At 38.1% G+C, this 12861-nt stretch overlaps 1 protein-coding gene across 2 annotated transcripts; it reads right to left on the bottom strand.

The window, feature by feature from the left end:
• Positions 1–329: 329 nt before the first annotated feature.
• On the bottom strand, positions 330–3188 carry msx2a (muscle segment homeobox 2a). 2 transcript variants are annotated; one of them, XM_017486161.3, is made up of 3 exons: positions 3043–3188; positions 2662–2937; positions 330–1519 (listed from the first exon to the last, which is right to left on the bottom strand). In XM_017486161.3, exons 2-3 carry the CDS (start codon positions 2927–2929, stop codon positions 1083–1085), a joined length of 705 nt encoding a protein of 234 aa, XP_017341650.1. In that variant the 5' UTR covers positions 2930–2937; positions 3043–3188; the 3' UTR covers positions 330–1082. The 2 variants fall into 2 exon arrangements, with proteins under 2 accessions (XP_017341650.1, XP_053541871.1); XM_053685896.1 differs by lacking the exon at positions 3043–3188 and having other exon boundaries at positions 2662–3011.
• Positions 3189–12861: the final 9673 nt, after the last annotated feature.

Genomic DNA, 12861 nt, shown 5'->3' with positions numbered 1-12861 from the left:
CCAAGACCACCAGGACGAAAAAAGAGAGCCATGCAGATCAACCTCAACATTTCAAAAGATTATGAGCATGAATGCCTAAAAGCCTCTTTTCAGCAGCTCAATTTAAAAAGCATTAGCAACCCTGCAGCCTTTGGGGTTGAGCTTATCTCACATTCTCAAATACTGCATCATCAACCCCAATCAAATAATTCATAATTTTAATCCAGTTTTCCATAAAGGTGCTGTTACTGTGTTTGTATTTATTTATTTATTTATTTATTTCTTTCTATGTTTTCCCTTATATTGGCCTGTATTAGCTTCAGGCTACTGATCCATATAAACGCATCAAGTTTCATCTGAAAGTTACATTTAATGAAAAGCAACAATGTTATTATAAAAACATATTATGGTACATTTGTTCCTCATATAAATATAATTATGCGACCACTACACGAAGTCATGAAAGGCTATATAGAGCTTGTGTAATCAACGTATTCGGTTTTGTAAGTTTAAGTTTGCATTTCCTTTGGCTGAGAAAAAAAAGTACAAAGTAGCACTTGATGATTGTTTTGATTTGAAAATTGCCCTCTAAAAAATTTTTAAAACACTGATTTCCTACACAACAGTTCAGTATGTCTGAAATGAAGCGTCCAGGTTTCTTGGACACTTTTTCAATTGACCCCAAAACATTTAGTAAAGAATGGAAGTGAAGAACAAAAACTTACAAATGACATTGTTAAGCTTTTAGTATTCAACCTACCCAGTTCAATTAAGTAGTTCAGTATATCCAGCATCTGAACCTGCATAGTCTTTATAATAAGGTGCATTTAGACACAGACTCCCAAAACTGTGGCCTGTAATGATTTTGCTTTGTTTTTGTGTGGAACATGACATCTGTTTCAAAACTTTTTTAAAGCTACTATTACAAAAAAAAATTTTGAAAAAAGAAAAAAAAAAAAATGACACATAGCCTTTGAACCTGTTTTTGTTGTTGCTTTGGCCACTTGACACACTTTTTAGATTACATATCAGCCCAATGGGCAAAGATGTTTAGGCACCAACAAACAGTCTTCAGTTTGGATGAAGAAAATCCATATTGCCTCTCAGGACAAATGATACATACTATAGGCCAAAGGCGTGGAGTAAATCCCAAGTGGAGGCATAGGGAGCATGTACCTGCGGAAAGGATAGTGTCCTGATTGTCCATAGAGGAGCGCTGCTGCTCCCTGTGGCTGACTGCTGAGAGGAAATGGGAAAGAGAGGCCCGAGTGTGCCGATGGCTTGGCCGCCATTTTGAGCTTCTCCATCTCGGCCTCCTGCAGTCGCTTGGCTTTGGCCCGTCTGTTCTGGAACCAGATCTTTACCTGTGTTTCAGTCAGGCAGAGAGAGCTGGAGAACTCGGCACGCTCAGCGATGGAGAGGTACTGCTTCTGACGGAACTTGCGCTCAAGCGCCAGGAGCTGAGCTGTTGTGAATGGAGTGCGAGGCTTACGATTCGTCTTGTGCTTTCTGAGAGAACATGTGCTCGGACCCAAGTGTCCTGTAACATGGGAGAAATTGCAAACTGCAATATGTTCTCAGAAAAAAATGCAGAAAACAATTACTTTTTTTTTTCCATTTAATATGCCTCATGGGCACAAGATAAAAGAGAATTTGCTGTGGAATTTATGTACTCCTTTATACTTTATAGGCAGAGCTTTATTTTTTAATCTGATGGTTCTCAAACCAGGGGTCCATGGCATATTGCCTCGGGTGCCTAAGTGTGTTCTTGTAGTTTTAATAAACTGCTATCAAAGTTTTCATAGGTATTATTTAGTCATTATAGTTAAACGCTTCCTTAGCTGGGTCACTGGGTTAAATGAAATGACTTCACTATTGTGTTTTTTTTTTTTCCTTAAAAAAAAAAAAAAAGTTCAATAACTAAATAACAAGTATGTATTATATCAACTTGATACTAACACATTATAAATGGTTTCAATATGTTAACATGATGTACATGGGGCCGGTTCTGTGGGTAGAAAGTTGATAAATAAAGCTCTAATGAGTCCTACAAATAAATACGATGAGAGGAATGGTGTCCATAACATAATGCCTAGCGGAAGAAAGTTTGAAAACCCCTGCTGTAACCTTCCGTAGATATGTAAGCATTTCGATGTCACTCGGGCGAATGGGAATAAATATTTTGGATTTTATTTTAAGAAATATATTATTATAGCTACAAGACTGTGTGTGTGTGTGGGGGGGGGGGGGGGGGGGGTACAGCATGTAGTTCACTGTATAGTTTGTATTGTTGCTCATCTGGACTTGAAAGAGCACTGAGCTACAGTAAGGTGTCATCATTGCAGTAGGAGTAACCACAACATTACACATTCAGAAACAAAGGGTACTAAACTGTACATTTCCTTGTCACCTTTACCTTTGTACCTTTAAATCTTTAATTAAAAAAACAAACAAACAAACAAACAAAAACAACAACTATTTATTTACTTTAATTCATATCAACGTTTCCAGGTGAAAGATATTAAAGGTATGAAAGTGCACGTGAGAGACAGGGAAATCTAGTTTAGTAGTAGCTGTTGTCACAACAGTGACATGACATATTATATTACACATGTTAAACTGTTGTATTGAGCCGTTGTGGAGAAAACCCCCGGGTTGTGAATGTGTTGTGCGTAAACCTACGTGGCTGCGGTGAGCACGCGGACTTTGGCCAGGTCGCGTCGTCTCGATCCGACGCTTCCGACTTGACGGGCGATGACGGGACGCAATCCTCTGGCGCAGGCGGGCCGTAGAGGAGCGTCGCGCGCGCGGTGCTGTAGCGAGGCGTTTCCGCTGGAGCTCTGGAGCCTGCGCGAGACATGAGCGCGTCCACGCTGAACGGCAGACTCGACGCGCGCTGAGCCGAGCACGCGGCGTCTTCGCGGAGCTCCGTGCTCATACCTTGCCTCATGCGTCGGCCTCGGAATAAACAAGCGCGTCACAATAATAATAATAATAATAATAATAATAATAATAATAATAATAATAATAATAATAATTGAATAAAAAATATTCGTAATAAACCTCTGTGCTTCCGCGTGTGCCAGGTTCTCCTCCACTCCGCTCAGAGTCAAAGTTCTCAGCGTTTGAAGAGCATCCCGGAGCAAAGTTGGAGGCAGTCACGGTCACCGCCCAGACAAGAAAAAATAAAAGTTACTGAGGGAAGTGTGTGCGTGCCATTGGCTCGTTTTAAGCGCATTTATTTAGCCCATTATACCTGATTAACGCGTGCAGATAGGGCACGCGCTAGGCTTGGTGATTAATATCGAGTTCCCATTAAATTCGTTTCACAGCATATATAGTACCTTCACACTACAGTGTCAGGAAAACATGGGTACTAAACTGTACCTTTCCTTGTCACTGAAGTGGTACCCTCAAGCATATTTCCCCATCTTTTACCTGAAAAGATACATATATTCTACCTTTAAATATTACTCTAATGTTCCTTAAGGTCCAGTTAAACATTTAAACATTCACACTACTAGCTATATAAAAGAGAACCACGGAAGGTACAAATGGTGTACCCTAACGTGTTAATGAAAGGTATGGTCTGCTTATTAACTTATCCATCCATCTTCTATACCGATTACTCCTTTTCAGGGTCACGGGGAAACCTGGAGCTTATCCCAGGGAGCATCGGTGACAAGGTGGGGTACCCCGGACAGGGTGCCAATCCATCGCAGGGCACACACACATACATATTCACACACCCATTCGTACACTATGGACACTTTGGACATGCCAATCAGTCTACCTTGCATGTCTTTGGACTGGGGGAGGACACCGGAGTACCCGGAGGAAACCCCCGCAGCACGGGGAGAACATGCAAGCTCTGCACACACAGGGCCCCGGCGGGAATCGAACCCCCGACCCTGGAGGCGTGAGGCGAACGTGCTAGCCACTAAGATCATCTACTGGTGAAGGAACAACAGACGTGGTGCTGGCAAACATAATCCCTCCTATGTATGGAGACTTTTGGGACAGCCTGTAGTATATCAAAACAGTACATCACCTACAGTAACCTATAGTACTGTGCTATTTTGATATTTAGTAGTGTACACTTACAGAAGAAAGCATGCCAAACTGTGAAGTGTCTACAAACCACATGTGTAAATTTCATATGTGAAATATGTGATTAATCACATCATATGACACTTCATATGACATTTCTGTAAGGGAAGTCATGTATCAATCTGACCTTTTCTATTTTCAATACAATACTGATATCATGGGTCTGAGTTTCGGCTGGTATTCATTACCCTACTGATCTGGTGCAGTAATTTTAGTACCCTGGTTACTTTCTGCAAGTTTTTTTTTTTTTTTTTTTTTGCCATGATGTACAAAACATCACAGATGTAGGCTAACAACAGCTGGCTTTAGTTGAAGTTGTATCAACGTAGTGTGTATTACGTCAGTCAGTACCACATGCATTCAAGGTATACTCTACAGTAAATCAGACCAGTAAATCAGACCAGAAAATATGAAAAATAAATAAATAAATAAACACACCAGTGAATACCAATTCAGAGCAGTATTATCATTGATCCCTATACTACATATCAGATGAGTGCATCCTTGTTAATATATATATATATAATATATATATATATATATATATATATATATATATATATATATATATATATAAATAATTTATATATATATATATATATATATATATATATATATATATATATATATATATATATATATATATATATATATAAATAATTAAAAAAAGTACAGAAGTACAGAAACACACATTTGCAAATTATGTCAAATCAATGAGATTTCCAATCCAATTGATCCAATAATTATATATCACTCAAAATGTTTATATTGGTTTGTCAGCAGTTTTCACAGCATGAACACACTGCATGAAATACACAATCATTAATCATTGTATCTAATCTGCAGTTGAAAGAATGTCCTGATCTATATTTTCAAAAAAATGTACACACTTGCTTGATAAGGTTAAACATGTCCAAAAGCGAAATCTGATCCTCTTTGAACTTTTGTATCACAGCCTGACTAATGATTCAGACACAGGAAAGATGATTGATAAAGGTAATTCCCCTCATGCGCTTCTCTTAGCATGCTGTGAAAGGCACTGGGATTGGGCTAGCTGGAAAATGACTGTCATTACATTGTTATTATTAACACCTTGTAATTAGGCCTTTGGAATCCGGTTCTTTTAACCGGGATTTAACGGTAATGACACAAAATTGCTACCTTCCTGAAGTGTATGGCGCCCACGCTGATTAGTCTGAGACTGTCATTTTAAAAGCTATGAATTTTGCTCTGCTGTCATTTGACCTTCAAACTGTACATAGGGCTGTATTTGTAACAATGCATGACTACAAGAAACTGAAACTATGTGCATGTTTTTCCAGCTAAAATTTGACTTATGATTTTGTAGTCCAGGTCTGGAGCATACCTCTGACAAATAGAAATTTGACTGCCATTTATTACAAATATGATTTTAACTTAAATGCATCCAGGTTTGCATGGATGCCCACTGCCAGCTGGGTTTGATAACAAGATTTACGTGTCAGTGACAAACTGTACTTCCACAAAAAAAAAAAAGTGCACTGTGGTAATTATTTGATTCACTCTGGGAATGCAACAGTACAAGTCAAGAGTAATAGTTAAGTGCCTCCACTGAGTCTGGGCTCCTGCATTCTTATTACAGCCCTCGAGGGGAACGCTGCTCTGTAATTGTGACAGGTTTAATGCCGTGGCGAAGGCCTCAAGGGCTTATGGGTTCATTAAGGTTTATGAATCGCTGTGTTCACAGCTTGACTTGTTGGTATAAATGCCTGTAAATCAATTAAGATCCTGCCTTTTCATCTTTTTTCACGAGTCCCCTTCACAAAAGCGGTGATTAAGGAGCAGTCATGGGTTAAAAATCAGAGCAAACTTGTTCCTCTGTGGCTAATTTGGAGTCATTAAGGTTACTTAATGAGAAGAAAGAGAAGACATAATTAGCAGGAAATTCTATTACAGTAGAAGAGCATATCCAGGAGCATAACACTCATTAGTGGCTGAAGGGAGAGCGCTTTGTATTTAGTTCTGCCAGGTAATTACTTATATTAACACCTCATGGAGTACTAACCACAAATGCAAATTTGAAAGAACAAAGAGCATTATGAAATAATTAATAAGAGAGCTTGGATCATTTTTGACAGCTTTTAATAAAGTGTGATAAACAACCTACTCTGACAAAGGTTGTGTGAAAATGCTTATAGGCTCAAACCAGTAGTATATGGAAAATGTTCTAGACCTCAAAAAACACAGAGTTCTAGACCTTAACGCTTTCTGAAACCATTTTAACCTCCTGTCACTACTTAGATGCATGACCAGGTGCTATGTTCTTGGCAAATAATAATAGGACCTCTTAGCTTACTTTGTCTACAAACCTAAACAGCAGATATATACAAAAAGAGTAGAGCAAAACATATATAATGCAATTTGATCATAGTAATTATGTGGCTGTTTTAGTACTTCCATCATCAGTGATCAAGCTTTCCATGATTTTTTTAAAAAGTGTAACTGTACGACTTTAAGATATAGTCAACTAAAATTCACAAAGGTTCAGCAACCTAAAAAAAATTCTTGCAAATGTCAGAATAAATTACTGACTGAATGGCAACAATTATCTTTTAATGCTTCCTTATTAGTGTAGTCATAGCTACAAATAAGACAATATGAAGTGGTTATGTTGTGTTTTGCATTAGCACTTCCTGGTACCACTTTTGACTTGAGTCACAGACTCTGAATAGATGACACATCTGTTTTGAACTTGAAATGGACAATAAATGCATACTTCTCTGCATACTTCTTTTACCAGAGAGTGTAAAAGAAATAATAATAATAATAATAATAATAATAATAATAATAATAATAATAATAATAATAATAATAATAATAAAAAGTCTGTAAAAGGTTGCAACCCTTCCTTTCTGAGTTGTCTTCAGCTAGATAATCTACATAAATATCTAATAGTCATACATACTTCATATATTTCAGAGGCTTGACTGCAGCAACACATGCCACAAGCTCTCCTTACCCTAGGTTCATACTAGCAAGCAACAAGTCTCTTGAGGATGTGTAACAACTGCTACTATTATTGTTAGTGGGGGTGCACAGTTCTTATAAATGTTAATAATCAATAAAAATAACAATAACAATCAAAAAATAACAATCAAAATGATTCAACCCCCATTGCAAACCAGGTTTATTGTCAAAATTTTCAGACTTTCAGCTGATTGCAATGAACAAATCAAACAAAAGCAATTGCAATATGCTGTCTATGAGGAAGCTAAAGCTTGGGCATCACTGGACCTTTCGACAGGACAATGATCCCAAGCATACCTGAAATTCCACCAAGGCTTGGTTGCCGAAAAAGTCCTGGAAGATTCTACAGGGCCATCACAGTCACCTGATTTGACACCCATAGAAAAGCTCTGGCGGGATTTGAAGAATGCGGTTGCAGCACGCAAACCCAAGAATATTACTGAACTGGAGGCCATTGCTCATGAAGAATGGGATAAGATTCCTCAGGAGCACTGCCAGAAGATGGTGTCTGGCTATGCATCTCGTTTGCAGCAGGTTACAACAGCAAAAAATAAATAAATAATAATAATAATAATTTCTCTACTAAGTACTAAAGATGCTTGCCATAAAGGGGTTGAATAATTTTGAAACTGGAGAAATCATTATAAGTTGCATTTTCAATTGAATTTGAGGAAACCGTTTGAAGCATTCATTGTGTCGAACTATTTCAATTGCTTTTGTTGGATTTGTTCATTGCAAGCAGCTGAAAGTCTGTAAATTTTGACAATAAACCTGATTTGCAATGGGGGTTGAATAATTTTGATTGCAACTGTGTAGCACATACAGCTCTACACAAAATAAAATTGGGTGTTTGATTTATATGTTACACATTAAACTTTGTACTAGTATTGTTGCAAGCTAACTTTACAAGCTACACACACGCACTACACTGCTATTTCCTTCCAAGCTTTTTTCTTCAAATGTCTCGATACGCATTTAGTGACAGGTCACATATCGTCAGGATAAGATGAAACCACAGTTACAGACTTTTCTTCCATTTCTATGCATCAAACAGTAAATGGGACTAACTGCAGGTAGGAACTAAAGTTTTGGGTGGGGAACTGTAGAAACAGACCATATGTGCCATTTAATTGGTCATTAATTTGGATTTGTATCTTTACTGTATCATACCAAATTTGCAGGGAATTAGGAAAATCTCAATTCAAGCGTCACTGAAATTGTGGCTCCAAACATTGCACACAAACATTGAAAATGAACGGTCAGTCACCTGGTGCTTGCTAATGTGAACCTAGGGTTAAACATGTACACTTGCCGATTCCTCTGTGTAACTTCCACAGCAGAGAAACAGTTAGCACAAATTAACGAGCGTAAAATAATCCTCATATCATCTGCCTTATGATCCTGTAATAATAATAGTCCCTTCTGTTGGCCTTTTGTTATAGTGCTACGATGTTTTTTTTTAGACATTGGAGTTGTTCCTCTTACTATAAATGTCATGTCTTGGGAGGGTCTGCAACAACGGGGCAAAAACCAAAAGGACGCCTGAAACAGTAAACAAAATCAAACTCCTATTTCAGTTCAAAGATGTGACAATGAAAGCACATCGCTAAGTATATCAAAGCAATTACTGTGTTTACAGAATGCTCCGAGGAAATGGAGCGCAGCATAAACCATTTGGCCCTCCGTGTTTACTTAAACATGCTTTATGTTCTGACGATCACTTCACAACTGGTTTTAGTAACCATATGCAAAGCTGACCCGTATGATTTATCTTCATCTTCATGGTTAGCATTTTATTTCTTGTCCTTGTCCTTTTTTGCATCAAGTAGTTTGTTTACCACCAATGTTAGGAAATCTGGCCTGAATGTGTGTAGCCACAAATGTGACCTAAACCGCTTTGATTGATGAAAGCATTTAAGAATCAATCAGTTCCACACCCTTATCATTCTAAATTAGTGTGGGAACTGTGTGTAATGTGTCTGAGGATTTCTCATGCACACTAACAGTGTAAAATGTTAACAGCTTACAAACAAAGTCAGTACAAAACAGTGGGTGGGTTTAAAGTGGTTTAAGTAAGAGACAGCAGCAAGCAGTGTATCTTCACATATTTTTAAAGTACTAGTCAAAATGTGAAATAAAAAGGCACTTTGAGGTTTAGTGCTCTTAACGGTCACGCTGCTTGATGCCCTAAAACAGCCAATTTCTGTTCGTCAGGCTACAGTGAAATGTAAGCAGACCATTACGAACAGTTCAAGCCCCATGAGACAGAGCTGCAGACAGCTCCACTTTTAGGGCTGGATTGCACCACAGGAACATTTTACTCCAAACAGTGCTGCCTTTGGCCGTATTCTTATCACAGCGGAAAAACAAAACCTGACAGAACAACAGACCAAGCCAGTTCAAACACCACTGACAATTCAGTTTGCACAGAGAACTATGCACAGACAAATATGAATGGCTGTCAGAAGCACTAAAACTGTCATACATCAAATCAGCACTAATGTTCGTCACACAGATGGCCTGGCTACCTCTCGGCTGTGTGGATGCAGCTCCAGGTCTTATCATGTTCTCATCAGAGCTTACGTAACACATGGCGCCGAAGCTCACTCTTGCCCTCCATAATACTCACCTCATGTTCCTTTAGGCGATGTGCAATTATACCTGTGCTCTAGGGTTAAACAGAGAGGCATTTTTTAGAACTGAGCTGAACGGCAGGCTAATTATCAGTTACATGTCACCATCTTAATTTACAGGCCATCAACCAGTGATTAATGACGATGCTGTCAGACAGGTCGAACGTCATATTCTATAATTTCAAACCTGCTAGCACATTTGTTCTTGCAAATAGGTAAGTGTCAGCTTATGTTTGTTATATGCAGAAATACTGTATGGTGCATGAGCTGATAAAACACTTTCATATGCTGGTAACTGCCTAACATTTTATAATGATTAGAGCAACTGATCTGTCCTCCAGGCATTTCAAACTTTCAGGAAGTTCTAACCTCATAAACATGTGCAACATAAGCCGCCAGGTGTGGACAAAGGACTATCCTGAATGCCTGTGACAAGAATATTATGTGTCTGTGCTATACTTATTTTTATTCAAGTAGGCCCAGTAGGCTAGAAGAAAGCCTAGAAAAAAAACAAAACAAAAAAAAAAAGCTTTTTTTTCTTCTCTCACAAACGACAGAAATTTTTTACTAACCGGAAGTATAAGCCGTTTCCCTTTCGATGGCACATGATGTCAAACACAGGTAAAACGACACCGCTAGCATTAGCAGAATACCCAGATTTAACAAAAATGAATTTCTTCAGTTTACTGTTTATGTCAGCATTACCTTTTATGCCAAACATGACCTCAGTCACCATCAGACAGAGGAGTAATCAAGTGACAGCAGAAAAAAGTGTGTGACCCAAGCCCTTTAAGGCATGGGAGTATTTTATATTTAATGTCACAAAGAAGACTGCAACCTGCAACATAGACATATAAATTTTAATGTTTATGTTATTGGCACTCCTATGAATTCATACGAGAGAACTATATTTTAAGTATATTCCCATTAATATTTACATATTTTTTTAGTACACCTGGGTGACTAGGAACAGGAAATTGTTCAACCATGACTTCCTGTTTCACAGGGGTATAAATATGAAGTAACACATAGGCCAAATTCCCTTAGTCATTCATTACAGTGGGTTAGACCAAGGAATATAGCTGTGACGTGCGGCAAAAGGTTGTTGAGCCTCACAAAATGGGAAGTGGCTATAAGAAAATAGCAGAAGCATTGAAAATGCCCATTTCCACCATCAGGGCAATAATTAAGAAGTTCCAGTCAACTGGAAATGTTATGAATCAACCTGGAATTGGACGTGTGTCTATATTGTCTCAATGGACTGTGAAGAGGATGGTTCAAATGGACAAAAATCTCCAAGGATCACAGCTGGAGAATTGCAGAAGTTATTTGCGTCTTGGGGTTAGAAAGTCTCCAAAAATACAATCTGAAGTCACCTACATCACCACAAGTTGTTTGGAAGGGTTTCAAGAAAAAAGCCTCTACTCTCATCCAAAAACAAACTCAAGCATCTTCAGTTCGCCAGACACTACTGGAACTTCAAATGGGATCGGGTTCTATGGTCAGATGAAAAAAAAATAGAGCTTTTTGGCAATAAACACCAGAGGTGGTTTTGGTGCACACAGAGAGGTAGCCATATGAAAAAGTACCTTATGTCCACGGTTAAATATGGTGGTGGCTCTTTAATGTTTTGGGGCTGTTTTTCTGCCAGAGGACCTGGACATTTTGTTAGGATACATGGCATCATGGACTCCATCAAAAACAGATATTAAATGAAAACCTGACTGCCTCTGCCAGAAAGCTTAAAATGGGCCGTGGTTTGATCTTCCAGCAGGACAATGATCCAAAACATACATCAAAATCAACACAAAAATGGTTTACTGACCACAAAATCAAGTTCCTGCCATGGCCATCCCAGTCCTGAACCCCATAGAAAACCTGTGGGGTGAACTGAAGAGGAGAGTCCACCAGCATGGACCTCAACATTTGATGGATCTGGATAGATTCTGTATGGAGGAACGGTCTCAGATCCCTCGCCATGTATTCTCCAACCTCATCAGGCATTATAGAAGACTCAGAGCTGTTATCTTGGCAAAGGGAGGTAGCACAAAGTATTGACTAAAAGGGTGCCAATAATTGTTGCACACCTATTTAACACACATATATATATATATATATATATATATATATATATATATATATATATATATATATACACACACACACACACATATACATTGTGCCCGCCACTAATATTAGCAACCTTGGTAAATTTGAGCAAAGAAGGCTATGAAAATGCCTTGTGTTAATGTGAAGTTTTAGTCTGAAATTTGTTTTTGTGACACTCAGTTTTGTGGATTTTATTTTAAATAAACAAAATCATGTATTGAAAATTTTAATAATAAAAAAATCTGATCAATCGAATAAATAAATAAATAAATAAATAAATAAATAATCGGCAGATTAATCGATTATGAAAATAACCGTTAGTTGCATCCCTAGTTTACTGTGAAGGTCACATGAAATAATTAACATCATTACACATATGGATAAGGGCGGGGTCATCCTGGAAGAGACCTCTCTCATTAGAATAGAAATATCCAGAATAGGATAGAAATATTTAGGATAAATAGGATCAGTCAGAATAACTTGATTTGCAGTGATGTTGTACTTCCCTTCCTCTAAGGGGACAAGTGCTACCAAATTATGTCCAGGTGAGCAGAATATCTGATTTGGGAAAAGGAATATCTGCATAATATTATTGTATTGATGGTATTTTGTCAAAATAACAAAATACATTGAAGATATAAATAAACATGCGCTAGAAAAGAAGAATAAAGTCTGCATGAAATGGACAGGAGTAGTGACCTCTCAGTGATGTAAGCTGCGGTGGAAAGCTTATTTTAAAGGCAACATCTTACACCTTATACCACCCATGTGGCCACACCACTGCACATAATGAGTGCAAGGTCTATATTATGGCTGCATACTGTACAACACCAGTTTGAGTTGAAAGCGGGAGAATCACAGGACGGAGTTTACTGTTTAGTCTCCAACACACCCAATTCAAGTAATGAAGGGCTTAGCAATGAGTTGAATCAGTTATAACACTAAACTCAGCGGTGTGTGGCCCACAGAAAACTTAAGAGCAAGCCATTTCCCTGGAGCCTGTAACAGTGAATAAATGGAGGAT

This window comes from Ictalurus punctatus, chromosome 14 (genome assembly GCF_001660625.3).
Source record: "Ictalurus punctatus breed USDA103 chromosome 14, Coco_2.0, whole genome shotgun sequence".
Lineage (NCBI taxonomy): Eukaryota > Metazoa > Chordata > Actinopteri > Siluriformes > Ictaluridae > Ictalurus > Ictalurus punctatus.
Note: the sequence above shows the minus strand (reverse complement) of the source record. Positions and strands in the feature narration are given on the sequence as shown.

Coding starts and splice junctions, on each gene's coding strand:
- msx2a (XM_017486161.3), bottom strand. CDS start 2,929: ATGAGGCAAGGTATGAGCACGGAGCTCCGCGAAGACGCCGCGTGCTCG. Junction 1,520..2,661: donor CGCGTGCTCACCGCAGCCAC/GTAGGTTTACGC, acceptor CCCATGTTACAG/GACACTTGGGTCCGAGCACA.